At 36.3% G+C, this 20,902-nt stretch overlaps 4 protein-coding genes across 6 annotated transcripts; 2 read left to right on the top strand and 2 right to left on the bottom strand.

Moving 5' to 3' along the window:
- Positions 1-123: 123 nt before the first annotated feature.
- On the bottom strand, positions 124-11,912 carry LOC100877127 (uncharacterized). 3 transcript variants are annotated; one of them, XM_012282627.2, is made up of 9 exons: positions 11,120-11,912; positions 9,850-9,938; positions 9,493-9,657; positions 9,285-9,401; positions 8,842-9,174; positions 8,210-8,772; positions 7,984-8,129; positions 6,525-7,903; positions 124-6,400 (listed from the first exon to the last, which is right to left on the bottom strand). In XM_012282627.2, the coding sequence occupies exons 1-9, from the start codon at positions 11,145-11,147 to the stop codon at positions 2,270-2,272; spliced, it is 6,951 nt and encodes a 2,316-aa protein (XP_012138017.2). In that variant the 5' UTR covers positions 11,148-11,912; the 3' UTR covers positions 124-2,269. The 3 variants fall into 3 exon arrangements, with proteins under 3 accessions (XP_012138017.2, XP_076385686.1, XP_076385685.1); XM_076529571.1 differs by lacking the exon at positions 9,850-9,938 and having other exon boundaries at positions 11,120-11,911; XM_076529570.1 differs by lacking the exons at positions 9,850-9,938; positions 11,120-11,912 and adding an exon at positions 9,800-9,823.
- A 578-nt stretch (positions 11,913-12,490) lies between these two features.
- On the top strand, positions 12,491-16,325 carry RanGAP (Ran GTPase activating protein). Its single transcript, XM_003702121.3, has 6 exons — positions 12,491-12,859; positions 12,992-13,411; positions 13,488-14,353; positions 14,418-14,645; positions 14,713-14,926; positions 15,518-16,325. The coding sequence occupies exons 1-6, from the start codon at positions 12,742-12,744 to the stop codon at positions 15,538-15,540; spliced, it is 1,869 nt and encodes a 622-aa protein (XP_003702169.3). The 5' UTR covers positions 12,491-12,741; the 3' UTR covers positions 15,541-16,325.
- Positions 14,977-18,384, bottom strand: LOC100877471 (phosphatidylserine lipase ABHD16A). The gene is made up of 11 exons (XM_012282631.2): positions 18,087-18,384; positions 17,956-18,009; positions 17,474-17,784; positions 17,207-17,391; positions 17,014-17,128; positions 16,797-16,932; positions 16,397-16,561; positions 16,175-16,302; positions 15,907-16,103; positions 15,669-15,820; positions 14,977-15,602 (listed from the first exon to the last, which is right to left on the bottom strand). Exons 1-11 carry the CDS (start codon positions 18,174-18,176, stop codon positions 15,495-15,497), a joined length of 1,641 nt encoding a protein of 546 aa, XP_012138021.1. The 5' UTR covers positions 18,177-18,384; the 3' UTR covers positions 14,977-15,494.
- Positions 18,385-19,197: 813 nt separating this feature from the next.
- On the top strand, positions 19,198-20,515 carry mbf1 (multiprotein bridging factor 1). The gene is made up of 4 exons (XM_003702007.3): positions 19,198-19,583; positions 19,667-19,718; positions 19,961-20,121; positions 20,201-20,515. Exons 1-4 carry the CDS (start codon positions 19,509-19,511, stop codon positions 20,354-20,356), a joined length of 444 nt encoding a protein of 147 aa, XP_003702055.1. The 5' UTR covers positions 19,198-19,508; the 3' UTR covers positions 20,357-20,515.
- The last annotated feature ends 387 nt before the right edge of the window (positions 20,516-20,902 follow it).

Genomic DNA, 20,902 nt, shown 5'->3' on the forward strand with positions numbered 1-20,902 from the left:
GTTCTGCTTTCTGCATTGTCAACATTTAGGAAGTCTGAAATTTTCAAATTTAAAAATTGATAATATTCTGAATACATCGTGGTCGACAGGAATTCATTGTTTATGAAAAATATGTCATACAACTTTGTAACAAACTGTGCTTTAATCTGTCATCGATACATTTACAATATACATTTACAATATATATGTATATATTTATAAGTTTTAATATACCGCTTCCTTCTGTCTTTTTTATCAGCAATAAGGTGGGTTAATGTATGATTGTGGTGTATTACACTTTATTCTATCCTCATCCACAAATCACACGACACATACTGACCACTCACGCGTCCACGCATACATACACAGACACATGCGTACACACAATTTTCACGTTTCCATCTATTTCCCTACGTTTTCCCGTTTTTCATCTATCGCGGACGACTCTACAAGGTCTTCGACATTGCAGATCTTTCTTTACATCGAGCACATCGTCTATGGAGGATATGTATTTTATATACAAAGAAACGAATCCTAGCTTATATCGCTAACAAGTCTATATACTCTACATAAGATACACCGGCAACAGTGCACTCGATATATCATACAGAAATCCTTCGAAATCAGAATTTACGTAAAATTTCTACGTGTTTGGCGATTTGCCATTGCAACGTAAAACAAGAAACCGATACGTATTCCGATAGGCAGGATAATTGCGAGCACTCTGTCATCAGTGGGCCGTAATTTTTGCTTTTTCTCTATAACAAATCGAATATTGCATATTCCATGTTTCGATATACCGTGAAAGAGAAAGGGACGTCCATTAGAAGAACAGTTAAGATAGAGGAACTTTTGATAGAAAGGTTACTTCCGGCACTAGCGACTTCAACTTCCGTCTAAGCCGTCGACTAGTCTCATTAGAAAAAACTATCAAAAATTCCTACGCAAAGTAGGCTTATCCTTTATATACATATGACTACAAAATAGATTACCAACTAAAAGCTAAACGTTCTTTTCCTTTCCACTTTTTTCCTGATAAATCTTCTGTAAAAATGTCGAAGATGCGTATTGTTTCGGTAAAAAAAGAAAAGATCAAAGAAATGCGAAGAATGGGGAAAACAAACCAATGGAGAAATCGGTTGTTTATATAGCAGGGTTTCGAAACTTTTAATTACGTAATTAATAATTAAATTATCATCGATAATTGAATATCTTTTAATCGACAATTAATTGAAAATTTTATTCTGTTAAAAAATAAATTTTAATCTTTGATCAAACGCGATCAAACTAAAAATTAAATTTTTAATCATAATTAAAAAGTCTAATTACTAAGTGTCGATTGTTAATTAATGCTCAATGAAATAAATTTAATTAACAATTTGAAACCCTGTTATATACATAGTTCCCGAAAAAGATTTTAAAAACCGTTGCTCGCTAGTCGATCAATAAAACTATATGTACAATAGAGGAAATAGAAGAAAAAAGAGAAAATTAACGATCAACTATTTTCACGCGTTTTTGACATACACGAGACTGCGGCGTTTCTGTCGGCTATCTTTCGAAATATCGTAATCAGAACTTTGTTCCATCTCTGTCATTGTAATATTAGAACTGCTCATCGTTAATTGATAAAAAGAAAAATAATGTTCATGCATTAATGAAATAAATCAATGACATATTCGTGACATTAAAAAAATATTGATTACTTTTAGCATTCCTATTAAAAGTATTAAAAAAGAAAACATTTTAGCGTCGTTGTATTTTGAAGCAAGTTCTGATTATGATCGTGTATGTAGAAGTAAAATTGGATAAAACAGTATCTATAATTGTGAATAGAGTATCTTACTATATTTCAGTGGTATCCAATCACGGATAATTTCGCGATTACTTCATCGATAAAAAAACAAATACTACTGTTCTGATTAGGGGTATGCGGAATCCTGGGATTCAAGATCGGACCAATTCGGACGAATTCGGGCGAGATTCTGATACTCTAATATAACCATTGTAACTAAATATGGTTCCAAAATCTGGTGAAAATGTGACAATTGAAAATTAAGAAATTCTATAAATGTAGAAATTGTATAACTTAGCAATTTGTATCAAGATCTCGTCCAACTTCGACCGAACCTTTCCGACCCATCATTCAGACTCTCGACACCAGGAACGATCCGCATAGCCCTAATTATTCGCCATTTTAAATACTGTTTCGTCCAACCGTATACCGCGACGATATACCCATCGATGTGTCGTTTGAGGAACGAACACCCTGTTACAAAGATTTTAACAGCTAAAGCCAGGACGGTCGATGATGATGCGGCGGCGGTTGAAGAGCATAGAGGGAATGGATGTACTGTTGATAGGCAGTTGGGTCCATGGTCAAATTCGGTCCATGCGGAGTCACGTAAGCGGATACCGGTGGACCGTAAGCTGCCGACCTCTGTGCAGAATGAAGAAAAGGATGAGGCGGATAGTTTCTTGGCGGTTGATTGGTAAGTTTGTTGCAGGCTTGTTGTGTGGCATCCGAGACGGGCGGTACTTGCGGTTGCTGCTGTTGTTGCTGTTGCCTTAGCGCCATGCTGTAATAACTGTTCGGATTCCGGAACTCGTCCAAAAAGGCGAATGCCGCAGCGGTCGCGTCCTTATCATAGAAAGGTGAACTGGTGGTGGTGTTGGTCGATGCGGCAAAGTTGAAGGCACTCCCAGCAGGCGGGACTATGGCGGTGTTCTTTAAACCGATCGAATCCGCAGACGTCCCCGTGTACTGTGGAAAACCAGGTATGCTCGCCTGGGGTTCACTGCTGACCGTCGACGAAACGTTCTGCTGCTCCTGCTGCTGTTGCTTGCTCTTCCTGCTTTTCTTCGTTTTAGCAGGCGTGGACGTGGAACCCGAAGACGCGTCTGCTCCCCTGCGAGACATGGACAGTATACCCTGCGTGTTCTTCGCGCTGGCCGTTTGCAGACTCTGAAGGAGATTCAGGTCCAGCTCCGCGGCTCCGGTGGCGGGACTGCGAGCGTACGCCAGGTGTTCCGCCTTCGTCGCCGGTGGTCTAGGAATCGTCAACAATTGTTGCTGTTCTTTGCCGCTGCGACCTACCAGACCCAGACCCAGGCGAGCGTACGCCGCCGAATTCGTTGCGACCGAGTCTGCCAGGTTCCCGACGAAGGTAGCGTCGAACTGACTAGCCGAGACTGTTTCCGGTTGCGGTAACGCCATTATGGGATCGAAACCGAACTGTTCCTGACTCGCTCTCGAGGCAGCCTCTTGCGTCAAACCACGCGACGCCTCGGCGGATGATTCGTTGTACGCCCGTTTCTTCACCGGTGGTAGGTTACCCGTGGAGCTATTGGCGGTTCCGCTGTTGGCAGTCTTCGAGCCGGTATCGAAATAATGCGGACTGGGGTACATCGGTCTGGAATTTGGCATCGGGTATCCGGATGGCTGGAAACTGGTCGGGTAGAGAGATTCGTGGGCCGTCAGGTTCTGCTGGAATGCTAAGAGCTGTGACTGATCCTGCGTCGAAAGCTGTTCGCCCGTGCTGGAAGTTTTACCGAGGAACGAACGTTGCTGAGCATACTTCTGGGCGTTCAGAGATTCGCTCAAGTCCGTGAAACTGACACGTTCCTGGGCCGACTGCTGTTGCTGTTGAGACTGCTCCTGACCACCGTGTCTCGAGACGGACCTCTGCAGATCGATGTTGGAGTAATTGTTGGCGAACGCGGGCGGGTACTGATTCGGTGATTGATATATTTGATGATTTGCGTTTAAGTTCAACGATGCCTCGGCCGACACGGCGAAATTTCTCTGTTGTTCTATGCTCGATGATTTTTCAGCGCTGCTGGACTTGGTGTAATCGGTCCGGTGTTCCGTTTCGTTGATCGACGACGGCGTCGGGGACTGTATGTAAGTATGATTCTGTTTGAATCCGTGGGAGTAGTTAGACGGCGTTGACGGGTTCTGCGGATACTCTTCCGTGTTTTTGGACGATTGCTGTTGCAGAGCATAGTTGCTGCTCTGCTGAGGCGATGGCTGCGAGTAGTTGGAAGGCTGTTGAGACGGTTGCGAGGCGCACACAGTTTTCTGTTGCGGCGAAGGTTGGGAGTAGTTGCGGGTCTGAGGTGACGGCGATGGCTGAGAGTAATTGTGGGACTGTTGAGACGATGGCGATGGCTGAGAGTAATTGCGCGACTGCTGAGGCGATGGAGAAGGCTGCGAATAGTTGCGAGATTGTTGAGGTGAAGGTGAAGGTTGAGAATAATTCGGCGGTGCCTGTTGAGGAGACAGTTGCGAATAATTCTGAGGCGTTTGAGGCGAATGTATCGCATGCGAATAGTTTGCTGGTTGCTGAGGAGACGGCTGGGAGTACTTGGCGGGTTGCTGGGGCGATGGTTGAGAGTACGGTGTGTTTTGCGGAGAAGGCTGGGAATACGAAGGTGGTGCTTGCGGAGAATGTTGCGGGAAAGTTTGAATCTGTTGTGGCGAGGGCTGAGAGTAGTTTCGTGGTTGAGGCGACGGTTGAGAGTACGCTGTAAGAGGTTGAGGCGACGACTGCGTGAAACCAACGGCATGCGTTTGAGGAGACGGATGAGAAAAGTTCGATGGTTGAGACTGTTGCGGATAGACGGGTGGAGGCTGAGGCGACGGTTGGGAATAATTCGAAGGCGGCTGAGGCGACGGTTGGGAATAATTTGAAGGCGGTTGAGGTGACGGTTGAGAATAATTCGAAGGCGGCTGAGGCGATGGTTGAGAATAATTCGAAGGCGGTTGAGGCGAAGGTTGAGAATAATTCGAAGGCGGCTGAGGCGATGGTTGAGAATAATTCGAAGGTGGTTGAGGCGACGGTTGAGAATAATTCGAAGGCGGTTGAGGCGAGAGCTGAGAATATCCGGACGATTGTTGAGGAGACTGCGCGTAAGGAGAAGGTTGCTGCTGTGGTGACGGTTGAGAGTAATTTGGAGGCGCCTGAGGAGAATTCTGCGAATAAGGAGAATGCGGTTGTTGAGGAGACGCTTGAGAATAGTTGGAAGCTTGCGGGGAAGGTTGAGAATAATTCGCAGCGTTCTGTTGTGGAGAAAGCTGCGAATATTTAGGAGTGGGCGATTGCTGAGGCGATGGTTGCGAGTAATTCGACGGTGGTGGCTGAGGAGATGGCTGAGGATACACCTGTTGCACCGGCTGTGGCGAATGTTGCGAATAGGTCGCGGGTGGATTTTGATTGGTAGCGGTAGATTGCACTGGTTGATTGAAAGGTTCGCTTTGAGCGGAGTTTTGAGGGAAGTTTGTTTGAGGAGAACGCTGTGGAAATGTAGGTGATAACTGGTGATACACTTCTCCAGAACTTTCCTGTGGAGATTTTTGAAACGTTTGATGCTGCTGTTGAGCTGGTATTTGAGAATAAAGAGGAGCCTGTTCATAAGACGACGATGGATAAGCAGGAGATAGAGGATGATTTTGTGGAGAAGGAGTAGGTGGTAACTGCGCACTGTATCTTGGAGGAGTAGCGTAATAAGGGCTATTGTAAGGACTACTTCCTGTCGATAAAGCGTCTTGATAAAATCCAGCTCCTCTTATTTGAGGTTCAACCGAAGCCATTATAGGTTGACCTTGCGGAGATCGACCGGATCGTCCAGGCGGTGATTCTTGAGAGAAACTCGAAACAGATTCACTTACACTACTACCACCCGTACTCATTCTCCTCTGTCTACCGTAAAACACTTCCTGCAAGTCACCATCTTTCTTTGTCGTACTATCCTCAGATTCCTCGTCTTTCTTCTTCGACTTAGGCGCACCAAAGGCTTTGAACCATGCGCTTAAATTAGGCGTTGCTGCTTTAGGTTTTTGCGTTTCCTTAGCGGTAGACTGATCATCTTTAGATTCCTCTGTTGCCGCGGGTGCTTGTGTCGCTGTCACGCCGGACGATGATTTTTCCTCTTTCAAACTAGACACTGGGATCGTAGGAACGGTATTGTGGTCTTCTTCCTCGTCGTCGTTTGAAAAATTAGGATTAGGCGAAGAAACTAAGCTCTTACAAATTAATTGAATGGAATCCACGTTTTTTAGAACAGTTCCTAGACTAAGTTTTGGTTCTTCGTCCGCGTTTTTATTCGTTTGATCATTGTCGCCGGTTGACGGATGTACCGTTGTTTCGTTGGTACCAGCATTAGGTAAATTCAACGGTTTCTTTAACAGCAAGTTTCCTTTACTTTTCCCAGGTTGCAAACGGTCTATTGTACGTTGTATTTTTTTTGGTCTACTAGGTCCATGAGGTCCAAAGATCTTGATAGAACTTGGTCGTTTTCTCGGCGCTTCTACCTTTGGTCCTGATCGACCAATTTCAACGGAAGAATGAAATACCGGAGAATCGCTTCCAGAAGAAAATTCAGAAAGTCTCGGTGCGTCGTCGAGCCATTTATTGATGTCCTATTAAAAGACAGAACGAAATTATAATATGTATAATAAAACGTGATAGTAATACGTTGCGTGAGAATAAAATATTATAGGAATTTGTATCGCTAAAAAAAAATGATTCATAAAATATGCTTACATGGAGTGTTTGCTCTGTTGCTTGATTCAACGCTTGTATCGAACTTTCTTCTTTTCCAAATCCTTTGGTACTTTTGGTCGGAGCCACTTTTATTTTCTTGGTCTCATTGACTTCTTGGTCTTGAGTTTTAACTGGATCTTCCGTAGTAGGAACTTTTTCTTCTTTCATTCCTTTTTTTAGCTTTGGTCGTTTTGCGCTGGCTTTATCGCTGTCGTTAAAGGTACTACCGTTTGAAGGCACTTTTTTTGAATACATATTGTGAAGGTCGCTTTTCGACGTTTTCTTCTGTTTCTCCTTTTCACTTTTTAACTTTTCCTCCCGCCGCCTCTCGCTTATCTTATCCTTTAAACCGTCCAACGATTCTATATCTTTATTACCTATAAATGCAGGGATTTTTTTAGATGCGTGCATTTCTTTCGATTCTATATCACTTTCTAGATCTACATCTTTGGAATCTACTTCGCTCGATATTTCGCCATTTTTAAGTTCATCGTTTTTCTGTTTTGATTTTTTCTCTTTATCCTTTATATGATTCTTCTCGGATTTTTCGTCGGATTTCAAGACTTTTAATCCTGCCTTTTCCTTTTTTCGACTTTTCTTTACCTTGATATGCTCAATTTTATCTTTCTCCTCCGACACGATTTCATTTTCGTGAGATTCGTTCTTTTTCACTTTGTTCTTCTTCGCGTTATCCGTGAATATTTCTGTTTCTTCGAGTTCTTTCTTTTCGATTTTTCTACTTTTACTTTTCGCGATGACTAGGGGCTCGTAATCTTCCTCGAAGTCCTCTTTTCGCTTTTTGTTTTCTTTCGAATCCTTTATCGGTCGCATACTTTCCGCTTCCTTTTTCTGTTGATGACGTTCTTTACTCATCTTTCTATCCATCTTTTTAAATTCCTCCGATTCTTTGGGCGACAGCTTTTTGGTTTTTAATAATAAGTTATTCACGTCAAGATGTTTTCTTCTTTTTGACGTTATAATACTCGATTCGGACATTGCATCCTCGCTTTCTTGCTCTTCCTGTTCTTCCTCGTTCACGGATTCCTCATCTTTTACTCTTTTACTCTTTTTCTTCCCCCTTTTCTTCTTCGGAAGTTTATAATTTTTCCCCCGTTTTTCTTCTTCGTCGTTTTTATCGCTCACTTTGGACTTTCCTTTACTTTCGGACTTGTACGATTTGGATTTCTTAGTCGACTTTTTCGAACGTTTCCTATTTTGATGAGGAGACGAAACACGGGAAGGGCACGACGGGGATGTAGGAGTCGTGAGACAGGATTTCGGTGATGAAGTATCTTCATCGCTGGATGTTTCCGATTCTAAGTAACGATTCACAGCTTTATCGAATGCTTCCTTAAGATTGAACGCCATTTCGGTATACTCTGTGAGAAAACAATAACACTTACACCACAAGACTATATTACATAACGATTCATTAGCAAGTCAAGTATAAACCACTAACCATTATCAGAACCATTGTATTGTCTACAATTATCTACTATTAACCGAAAATCACGTTTGAATTCGTTTAAATTTTTATATAAACCATTCTCGAGTTTTTCCTCCATTGTACTAAGATCCATGGGTTTGCGTACCACGCTATAGTATCTGTATTAAAACGTAAATTACCAATTCTATATTTATATTTCGAAGATAAGGAGTTTAGACATATGTATCATTCTATATACCTTGGTGCATATTCTTCGTCTACGGGATCGATGAATGGCCAGGCATCCACATGGTCCTTAAGACTTTCAAGAACCTTGTGCATACCAACTCGACGTTCTTCTTCCTCGATCCCAAATGAATATCCATATTTATATCCGTAATTAGAAGCTACATAATTTCCATCGCTATTACTTCCAACACCCTTTTTCTTCTCTGTTCCTTCCACTTCATCGGTATGAATTACAATTTGACCAACGGCTGAAGCTAACGAATTATTAGTTTGACGTCCTTTCTTTTGAACTGGAGGAGAAGGCAAGGGTGGAGGTGTCTCCTCTTTAACATAAACATTCTTTGAATTCTGTGTCCCCTTTTTATTTCCTTTGTTCGTTTTAGTTTTGATCTTCGATCTAACCATGACTGTTTCCATCTGTGCCGCAGGTTCGTGGCTTCGAAGAACGCGCGAACTATTACGTTGTAATAATTTGCGTCTTTGTTGTTTTTCTTTTAAATCAAAAAGTTTAGGGATTTCCGGCATGAAATCTTCGGATAGAGTACGGTAAAGTTTACGTTCGGTATCGTACTCCTAAGTGTTACAATAACGTTATTAGCGAAGCTTAAAAGATAAAATAATTAAATCGAAAAAGACAATTACCGAATCACGAAATTTTTCAACTAAACGACTCCAGTCCTGTTGAGTAAAGCAGACAACCTGCCAGACGCTTTCTTTTCCCTCCCCGTGTATTAAACTGTCCTCCTTCTTCTCCTCCTCTTCCTCTTCCTCCTTCGCCACTCTGTTTCGTCGTCTTTTACGCTTTTTATCCCTAGGTTTGTTTTTCTGTTTGTACGAGATGCTGTTAGAAGTATCAATGTAGTCCTCCCTATATAATCGAGTGCCGTAAAAGTACCAATAGGCAGAATTCTTACGATCATGTCCTAAAGGTTCGACTCGCAGGCTATCCGAGTCTAAATTACTTAATGATTGCTCCTACAAACATATGTTGAAAACACGGAAATATAATATCAACATGCTAGCATTACTATTATCGATTATACAGTCATTTAAGTTTGTATTTCAATCTTCTCCTAAACACGTACCACGTCTTCGGCGTCGAGCCTGAAGTCACAGAGAGCACGTAAGATTTCTACTTTCTGACGAAGAGGCAATAATTCAAAATCTACATCTGTATTAAAAGGATTCTCACACTTGTATTCCTGTAAATAAAATAAAACATTGATTAGTCTTAATACCAACATGATACATTCTTATGTTTAGAATACCACAGAATATAAAAATCATCTTTACCTGACATTTCTTACGAAAAAGTCTACGAAGAAACATCTGATAATTAAAGGTAGAGATGTCATTGCGGGTATCATTAGGTAAACAACCTTCCAGTAACCTGACTATTAGTTCCTGTACTAAACGTCCCTCTGTTCCACCATCCGTTAGTAAAGCTTCTTCTAAATCCTAAAATTGGGTACAATTAATATACATGTGTGATTAAAGAATTTATTAATGTAGGCATAAATAATAATGCATAAGCATTTAAAAAACATAAAAAAGCTGAAGCATGGTTTATTTAACTTCCTGAAGCTGAAGCAATACTAACAAGACTCATATACAATGCCTACTCATACGAGTCAGCATTTAGGTAGGTACCTCAATATCAAAGTCCAGAAGATTGAAGGCAGCCCTAAATAATGAGCAGAAGTGTGCTATACTTGGCACCTCCCACCACGATTGAATGTCTAAAAAAATAAAGGAACAATTGAAAGTTCCTTGATGTTTTATTTTCTTAATCTCTGGAATGCCTCTTTTTTACACGTAATCAAAGTGGTTCAAAAGTAAAATTGACTCAAAAACTTTAGCGATAAAAGTATGTACATGTCTATGTAGCTATTGTATAATTCTACAATTTGAAACAAATATAAACACGTAATCATATATCTGATTATTATATATATTTTGTTCACACCAACTTTTGTTATCCTTAAAATAAATCATACTTCATATTCTGAACAATTTCATTTTTAATGGCATTGAAATTTATTTATTACGAAAAGTAACATTGCACTAATCATACATATGTATGTCTTCTCGTTTTGAAATTTGAGAAAATAATTCATGACTTTCTTTAAATAAAAGATTTTTAATTAAATTTTTACTGTATGATAATACATAAAATTGCATAGCGAATAAACTCCTAATAATCTTCCTTTCATTAAACAACAATAAGCAAAGGTATCTACTTTTGATTGATAATGTACTACTAAACAATAAAATAGAACCTATAGTTACTCCCAAAATTAAATTATAAAAGTCTTGTTTATTCAATTAATAGAAAACAAATGATTCTTTCACAAATGAAGTTTTTCATTTACTTGATATACAATTTGAAACAATGAATCATTTAAGAAAACACAAATAATATATTCATCTTATTTTATTAACAAGAATAAAGGAAAGTTATACAATTTAACATAAATACATAATTGTTTGTTAATGCATATACAAAACTTGATTCATGAAAAAATTGTTTGTCTTCTGTTAATCAAATAAGGTTTTCATAAAATGTATATACTCAATTTTGTGAGTAACTGAATATTAATGAAACTACATCTTAGAGGACCAAATTTCTAAAGCTTTCACAAAATGGTAAAGTAAAATGCTTCCAACAATAATACCAGTCGTAAATATGAATATAATGCGGCCGTGCACTGATACCCTGTACAGAATGTACAACAATAGAAAAAAAAAACAATGAAAACGATTCTGTTGCTAAACTTGGGGTCATTGACAAGAGCTTCTCGATTGTAAGCATCGATCTTCGTTAAGAAACAACACAACAATCTAAAGAAAAAGATCGATAAATATTTTATCGTAATTGTTTTATTTCTTTTATTGAGACGGAAGGAAAGAAGAAGCTTACCTAGAATTCCGATGAAAGTGGGAAACATAACCCGTCCTGTGGCGGGCAAACCGGGCGAATCACGTCAGGGCGGATAAGGTAGTTGGAAACAGTAGTGTGGAAAAAAATGATGCGTTGCTGCTCTGTCGTGAATATAACTCAGGTGAGCGAGGAGAAGATAATTCGGTGGGTAGGTACGATGATAGTCGAAGAAAACACCTCCGCTCGGCGAAGCCGATCGCTTTTAAAATACCGGGATGCACATCAGCGGAGTATGACACCCATAGTCTTCAAAACAAAAGAGCGGGTAATCGCAAATCCTCATAGCTCGTCCCGCCGCTTGCGAACGAATCCGAACGACGGGGTACATTCGTTTACTGGCAGTAACCGAGGAAAAGCTAACACTGATTTATTTTGGCACAACACTACACGGGTTGCCAGCGATGCGCGCGACACTTGCAACCATTCTAATCGAGTAACACACCAGGCTCAAAACAACCACCAGCTTCGACGATAAATTGCATCGTCGCTTGACACAACCACGCTAAAACGAACGATAGACGTCTATCATTAAGGAAATCCCGAGCACCGATGATGTTTTCCTTGATTTTTAAAATTCGATTTTAGGTATAAGCGTATATGTGTGTGTATGTATGTACGACAGTGTTTCGATAAGGATAGTTTTCTGAGACGCACTACGCGAACGTACATACGGGTGCGGACTGTGCAGTAGCGACTGCAATTTACGGGCGTATACCTATGAATATGAATAGTATAGATCACTAACTTATGCGTTTGCCGCGAAACACTGTCTAAATCAAACTATTAATAAACTCAACTTTCTGTACTTGAATTATGTACTTGCACATATTAGTATAAATGAATTGTGTGCTTTTAAAAATTATAATATATAATATAACGTGCAGAGTGAATGTAATAAATTTATGGTAGTACATATGAGTAACAATATGAAACAAAAAATGAATAGCTGTTTCTTTTATAAAATCATAATTGATATATCATTTATTCTATAGTGTTACTTATACATACTTATTAGACAAGAAGTTTTCGTTCATTTTACGCATGTTAACTCTGATTGATTCGAGATGCGACTTTGCGATTTTTGTATCGCCAAATGTATATACTCGGTGATCTATTTTATTTTACATATTATTTACATTATAATTGTAGTTGTACATAAGGATATTCCATTTTTCTTTAACTCGTAAAAGTTTCAAAAACTTACTCCTATATTATATTTACTGTCACGTCTCTCTCAAACATGATTATCCTACATCCTTATTTACCTCCTCCTGCTGTTTATATATGATGTTCACCATATATATGATTAACTAAGTAGAAACCTGCTGAAGTGAGCCGAGATACACGAATTCAGTATATTCTATCGTAAAACAAACAACAGTAAATAAAAATTTGTTTTTTAACAGTTGGTATGCTTCTCCCGCGCTTGCTGTGTGCGTAAAACGCGTTCATATCGTAACATCATGATCATGAATGAGTGTTGATATTAAATGTCGAAAATATTATTTGTAGTACTGACTGTTTGGAAGTTTGTATGACAAAAATCTACTAAGGAACAATTCATTTATTAAAAGTTCAATTGGGTGTAAATAGAATAAATTATGTCTTCGTTTAATTTAAATGATCTTGGAGAGCAATTAAAAGGTGTTACTCAAAATTCTACCGGCTTCGGCGTATCTTTTGCGAAAAAGTCGCTTAAACTTGATTCTGCAGAAGATGGTAAATTGCTTTGATCAATATTAACTCTTATTTTCACTAGAATTGTTTATTCTATTTTTATATACTCTTATAAGGTTATGCAATATATTGAAAGTTACATGAAAATAAACATTTAATATTTTACTTTATTAGCGAAAGAAGTGGTCGAAGCAATACGAGCATGTACGAACTTAGAATATCTGGATTTAGAAGGAAATACTTTAGGGCCAGATGCTGCTATGGCTGTAGCAGAGGCACTAAAGGAAAATGGTTCTTTACTGAAACGTGCTCTTTGGAAAGATATGTTCACTGGTCGTTTGAAAGCAGAAATACCAAAATCATTAGAGTACCTTAGCAATGCTTTATGTGGTGCTGGTACTCAGCTTACTGAACTTGATCTAAGCGATAATGCTTTTGGTCCAGTTGGTGTTCGAGGAATAGCTAGCTTTTTAACCTCTAGTTCGTGTTATACTCTTCGTATATTAAAATTGCATAACACTGGACTTGGAGCAACAGGTGGCAAAATAGTAGCAAAAGCATTGTTAGATTGCTACAACAATAGTTCCAAAGCTGGTAAGATTTTAATGATTAACTGTGCGTTGATTGATAGAATATACTTAAATGTTTATATTTAATTTCTTTGTTCCAGGTACATCTCCTCTAGCATTGAAAGTATTTGTTGCTGGAAGAAACAGACTTGAAGATGAAGGTGCAGAAGCATTAGCATCTGTTTTTCAAAAATTAACTAGTTTAGAAGAGGTTGTAATGCCTCAGAATGGTATATATCATCAAGGTATAACAGCCATTGCTCATGGATTATCTTCTAACCCTGGATTAAAAATTTTAAACCTTAATGATAATACGGTTGGATTCAAAGGAGCTCAAGCTCTTGCTAAAGCTTTACCAAATTTTCAAAATTTAGAGCAACTTAATCTTGGAGACTGTTTACTCAAAACACAAGGCAGTTTAATTTTAGCAGAAGCATTAGGAGTTGAAGGCAACTATCCTTCACTTACTGAACTTAATTTGAGTTATAATGAAATTCGCAAGGAGGGTGCCAATTCCATAGCTCAAGCTATGGCTGATAAAAAACGTTTAATAACTCTGGAATTAGATGGAAATTCGTTTGGAAGATCAGGACGCACGATGTTATGTAATTTGCTTAAAGATTCAAGAAGAATTGAATCTTTAGGTTCATTAAGTAATGATGAAGAAAGTGATGATGAAGATACTGATGAAGATGATGAAGAGGAAGATGAAGAAGAAGTAGAGAAAGATGATGACGATGACGATGATGACAATGATGATGACGAAGAAGAAGATGAAGATGATGAAAGTGACATTGAAAACAAAGAAAATGGACGTGATCTTAAAAACACAGTAACAAATGGCAATGAATCGTCGAATGTTGTGCGACTGAAAATATCTGTTACAGAATTTTTAAAATCACCAACAGGAGAAAGGCTATTACTGTTGCAAGATAACATTGTACAAGACTTTATAGATCATGCCAAAGTAAGTAATGAATTTCATAATTACCAAGTATAACACAGTATTTAATGCATCTTTAATATTTTAGACTTTATCACGAAACGGTGATACATCTCCAGAATTAAGGTTCATAGAAGAATATACAAGAATAGTAATGAAGGTATCGGCACTGAGTACAAGCGGTTACATTGACGTGAAAACGAAAGCCCAAAATCTTACAGATATTTTATATTCGAAGTTATGTTCTTTTGCAAAGGAAAGTGATAAGATTTCAATATGGAATAATGCTTTACTGGTTAATTTAGGTTTAATAAAAGTAAATATCCAACAATTAATCTAAGTATATTTTAATTAAAAAATGTTAACAATTTATTTCATTCTAGGCTGAAGATAAATGCAGTGAAAAGATTGACTGGAATTTAGAAGGGTGTTTTAAAGCACTAGAACAAGTCACTCAAAAAGATTACTTTCCAGAGGAAATACGAACCACCTTAAAAATTTTCTTAGAAAAATCAATAAAAAATAAGAAAGCGAAAGTTACGGATTCAATACAAGACTCAAAAAATTCTCTTAATAACGTTTTGAGTCATATGCAAAGTACGTAATACAGATTATGATAAATATAATTGATTTGTTGAACATCGACATGAAGTATATCTATTTATTTAAGTAATTTGCAAATTGTAAGAAATATACGTAATTTTGTACAATCTTGTAAAAAAATAAAAAAAAATTATTCATCATACAATGTACCCATACAAATAATTCATTATTAGCGTTTAATGCGGATGTTTGTACAATTTTTCGTGAAAATCTTTTAAATTAACACATATAAATTAACTTTAAATGTTAAAAAAATTTTATAAGCATTCTTTTTGTACGAATAATTATATTATTGAGCATGTCATAACTCTGTATCGTTTTTGGTATATGAATTTCAAATCATATATATATATATATATATATTCAAAAATCAAATTAGACTAGAACTTTAATAACGGTCATAAAATTGCAATGCAATTGAATTTAGTAGTTTTAGCAATGTGGAATATGAAAAATAGATAGAAATTCATGTAGAATAAATAACCCTCATTCCTGCTACTGTAAAAATAAAAACTTTGAATAAAGGTTCTAATAATTAATCAATTATAATAGCGCGGAACTTTCACTGTTTTATGGACATTGCAGATGCAGGATCCCAACCAGGATGAAACAAGTCCACTGCTAATGGAGTACAGTGTGATGATGGCTGATCTTTCATATACATTGTTGCCTAAGATAATACAAGTATATCAGTCAATAAATATTAATAAAAATTGAACTTGTTTCAAATACATACGAGAAACAGGACGAGCTGTTGTTTCGTTTTAGAGTCACAATTTTGTCCAAGTGTAGAGGGATAGCTTACTACACCACCATTTTTTTCGATATCTTTTCCAATTATGTCTAAACATTGTTTTTCGTCAACATTTACTGTTTCAAGTATTGATTCTATAATAAGAATTTAAATATATTAATGTGCCACAATACTGAAAAATGCAGTGTAATGGAATATGTATTTATCAACATCCTCTTACTTCTTGTGGCAACATCCACCGACAGGAATTTTACTAAAAGTGCAGCACATTCTGAGGTTTCCGAGAAAAGAAGTGGATAACGACGTATCAAAAGTTTTGTAAGTAACATGTTACCTCGATTTCCTGATAAAGTGTTACTAGGCGTACATACTACTTCGTCATCTGTTCTTCGTATAAGCAATACTGTTCCATTATACCTTTAAGAAGAAGCAAACAATTATGATACTTTTCCATACATATTATGCTATAGCAAAATAGTACAGCATACCTATTCAATTGTTCTGCTATATTCAAATTGAAATAATCTCTTATAATGTTTCGTACCAAACCTTCTAGAGACGAGGACATCGTCATAATCGCTAACGGAAGTATATCATCGAATGTAGCGTCTAACACCTAATAAATATTACATTTTTAAATATGTTTCAAAAGATTATTTTAAATAAAACTTATAAAAATGTACACTGTTTATATCTAAATAAGTACTTACTAGACTTTGAATAGAAGGATAATTCATAGCAGCCCAAGTTGCAGGATATCCACCGATACTCCAACCATAGAGAATTATTTGATCCTCCGGAAATTTTAAGCGATCGATTGCAAAGCGCATTACGCAATCAATAGCATTCTCTTCTTGCAGAGGATACGGGGCACCCTTTGTAGTCATTTTCATGTCTTACTGTTATCATTTTATAATCATATTTTGATCGAAGGAGAAGTCTTGCCATTACTTCAATTATATTTAATTTGCATATACGACTGATATTAACTGCAACATTGTCAAAATTTTATCTTTGCAATTTTAAATATGAAAGAGTAACAGCAATTCTTCTCAGCTATATATCACTATAGATGTTGCATGAATAATCTTTTATAAGAATAATACTTACAGTGCTGCTACCAAAGCCTGGGTGGTTCCAACCTAATATGGAATATCCTTTATTCAATGGAGTTGATATAATACCACTTTCATAAAACCCACAGTTTCCTTCACATGTAATAACTAATATATTTCCATTTGAAGTTCTATAAAATTAATATGAGTATATAAAAATAATCTGTTGTACAGTGATAGTTTAGAAAAAAAATTATTAATGTTTACATTACTTGTTACGTTGATCAATGAACATAGCATCAATTTCATTATTATCTGCAGTTAACAATTTGTACCTTTCTCCACCTCGTTTTATTAAATCCATCCTTCCTTTTAAAAGTGTAGAGCCTACATCAATAATGTATGATGTTAAAGTGTAAGAAATAATTTAATATAATATACAGAATAGAACTTTTTTTAACTTACGAAATGCCCAATTGATCACTGATACACTTCCAGGATATATCATTTTGATACCAAATGTATGAGCTACTACGTAAGATAATAATTTACATGGCAATGTAAATACAAGTTCTTTACCACTTTGCTTCTTTATTCGTCCACTAGAAATTGCAATTTTTTCTAATGTCAATTTGTCTTCTGGTTTATCTCTACAAATACAAGTGCAAATCATGAGTAAACATACAGAAAAATAATATATCAATTAAATGTTCTAACGAAGAAAACATTTACCCCGTTACATCAGTGACATTAAAATCTACAGGTAATGCCCAAAATTCAAAATCATATTTCTGAAGTTCCTGTTTCGTTTCCGCGTTATAATGTGCATTAGCATCATCTAATGTTTTTAGAAATTTTAAATACACTGGATTATTAGCTCTTGAGCAACTACGTGCAACCAGCGATGCAATAAAAATTGCACCAGCACCAGCTACCAATTTACTCAAAGAGTAAATATTATCAGACAAAGAACCATTACGCTGATAGAAAAAGATAGCAACTAATGGTATAGTGTACAAGCTAATTGACCAAATTGCTGCAAACTGAAATAAATTTATTAATATTTATTATTTTTAACATTAGTAGATAGTATTTAATTAAGGGTCTAATAAGACTGTTAATGTTATTAATGAGTTAACAGTAATCGTTACCCCTCAAGCATAATTATTGTACAATATATTATTCAATGTTAGTATATGAAAGGAAATACTTACACAAATTACAATTTGATCACCCCATCGTTCTAGGCTGTTAGGTTCATACGATTTCTGAAATAAATTAAAGAAAATATAACCTAAAATACATTGATTTCAATAAGCTCAAATATTTAATTATTTCTACATACATCCACTAAACGACCAATCCATGTTATTTCATAAACTTTGAAAAGCCTCGGGCTAAATGTACATTTCCAAAGTGTCCTAATAAAAGACATTTCTCATTTGTTTCAAGTATTTCAAATAAATCCGTAGTCTAATTATCAATACAAAATACGAAACAGTGATTTAGCAGGTCATGCACATGTCATAAGAAAACAAACTACTACGACTAGCAACGCATTTATTATACTCGAGCTGAAGAATATAGTGTGGTCCTAATACAACGCATGGCGGTATAACACTGGGTCATATAAAAGTACGACAGTGTTTGACAATATAATGCGTGGCCATATAATAAGAGATAATATAATGCGTGACTATATAACGCGCAATGATAAAACAATGTTTCATATTCTAAATTACGAGCGCACTATATAAATTATTTATGTAAAATGATAGTGCGATTTAAAATAATATGCATATCATAACTTTAAATATCGCGGTTATTCATTCACATATAATAAATACAGAGAATCAACTGTATTTGCATATAATATAATTTTTTATCTAACAAAATAGAAATGTTAATTGGTAAATTAAATTGAAATAATTTTCTTAGGTAGTTAGATATTCAAATGAGAATCAATGACATGTCTAAGACTACGTTTCCATCGAGGGTTCAAATCGGGTCAGAGTCGGGTTAGAGTCGGGTTGGGGTAAACGCTTTTACGGTGGAAACACCAAAGGTTTAGTTGAACTCTACCCTACAAAATTTTAGGGTAGCGTTCAATTGGGTTCGGTGGAAACGACAAGAGTCGAGTTCGTGTTGCCAACATAACAAATCCAAATTGCATTGTGTATCACGTGTTGTATTAATCGGTGTAGAAGAGGTTATTATTACTTTTTGTCGGTGATCTTGTAATCTGAGAAATAACTTTTGTATGTTATTTTGATATTGTAAAATTAATATTGCTCTCCTTTACATGTCAGAATATGGTAGTTGACTTTGTGCAGTTGGTAATGTTCAACCCTGCCGCAACTCCAACCCGCTACTCAAACCCGACTCTAACCCGACTCTGACCTGATTTGAACCCTCGATGGAAACGTAGTCGAAGAAGGCGTCTAGGGTAGAGTTCAACTAAACCTTTGGCGTTTCCACCGTACAAGCGCTGACCCCAACCCGACTCTAACCCGACTCTGACCCGATTTGAACCCTCGATGGAAACGTAGTCTAAATCGTACACTAAAAGAAAGTTCGTATGAAATTGGACAAAGTCACATGTGGGTCGATTTTGAGATTAACCATTAAATTGTAGTTTTTGGAACGTTGAGAGAAATTACTGGAAGAGTGGAAGCAAGTGCAATAGTGAACAAAAGTTACTGTACATTACGTGAGGCTTTGATAGTATAATTTTCATTTTCTATTGACATATTCAAGTTGTTTCATTATGTCAGATTGGGACACTGCTCCTATTACCTTGCGAAAACGTCCTCCAAAAGCCTCTGTACTTAAATCAGAACAGGTAACTTTCTTAAGATGTATTTCACTGTATTTTGTCTCAAATGATTCTTGTATCCACGATTGTGTAATTGTGTTTATTTACAGGCGGTGAATGCTGCACGTCGTCAAGGATTCGTCATTGAAACACAAGCAAAATGTAAGCAGAATTAGTTACATTTAGACAATTATTTATGTACTTCCTTCATTTTTTTTCGTTCTTATTTTGTACAACAATTGTTATCACTATTAGGTATTATAGAGATTATAATCTGATGTATTGCACAATATTGTAATCATAATCATTTGTTACATGTGTTTTAATGACTATATAAAAAATGTAATATATGTAAACAATGTCACCTTGCATAAGTACCATATAAATATATGGTTTTGTGTTAGGGGGTGGTGGAACAAACAGGCAGCACGTAGCAACTAAAAATACTGCTAAATTAGACAGAGAAACCGAAGAACTTAAACATGACAAAATTCCACTTGATCTTGGTAAATTAATCCAACAGGGACGACAAAGTAAAGGATTATCTCAGAAAGATCTTGCAACGGTATATCATTGATTATTTATATAATTTATATAGTTTAAATGCTTACAGTTTATAAAATAATTTGTTTTCTATTATATAGAAAGTAAATGAAAAGGCACAAGTTATCAATGACTATGAAGCAGGTCGTGGAATTCCAAATCAAATGGTGATTGGTAAAATTGAACGAGTATTGGGAATAAAATTACGTGGAAAAGATCGTGGTAAACCATTAGCAGCTCCTGGGGCAAAAAAATGAATCTCGGGGAAAAAAAACTCTACTTCTTATCCTTATATATTGTTCCCTAAACAGAACTGCGAGAAAAATTGTAGGATCAAGAACATCTACTATTTCCACCTCCTTTACCTTTGGTTACTTTATAATATACTTTAAAATAAAACACTATTTTATTAAATATATTATTGTGTATAATAAAATAGATTCTTATAGTATGCCTTCATGTATAAAATACAAGAAATACATTTTTATTTAATTTTGAAAAGTTAGAAGTACTTAGTTCTAAAATGTGAAGTTATTAAACTATCTTTATACATCGTTTTCTTACGTTTTTCCTGTTTAAATAGATTCAACTATTTCTGCTAAAAGATCATTAATTTTTAAGTTTAATTAATGTAGGCTAGATAAAATAGTATTAATGTAAACAGAAATGAAAGGTTGTCGATATGTGTATGCATATGAATCATTAATTTGGTAGCATTTATACACGTAATACACTCATTTTAATGTATAATGTAATAATACAAATCATAGTAGTTGTACATAAAAGTAAATTATTAAATAAAT

Source organism: Megachile rotundata, chromosome 3 (assembly GCF_050947335.1).
Source record: "Megachile rotundata isolate GNS110a chromosome 3, iyMegRotu1, whole genome shotgun sequence".
In the NCBI taxonomy this organism is placed as follows: Eukaryota; Metazoa; Arthropoda; class Insecta; order Hymenoptera; family Megachilidae; genus Megachile; species Megachile rotundata.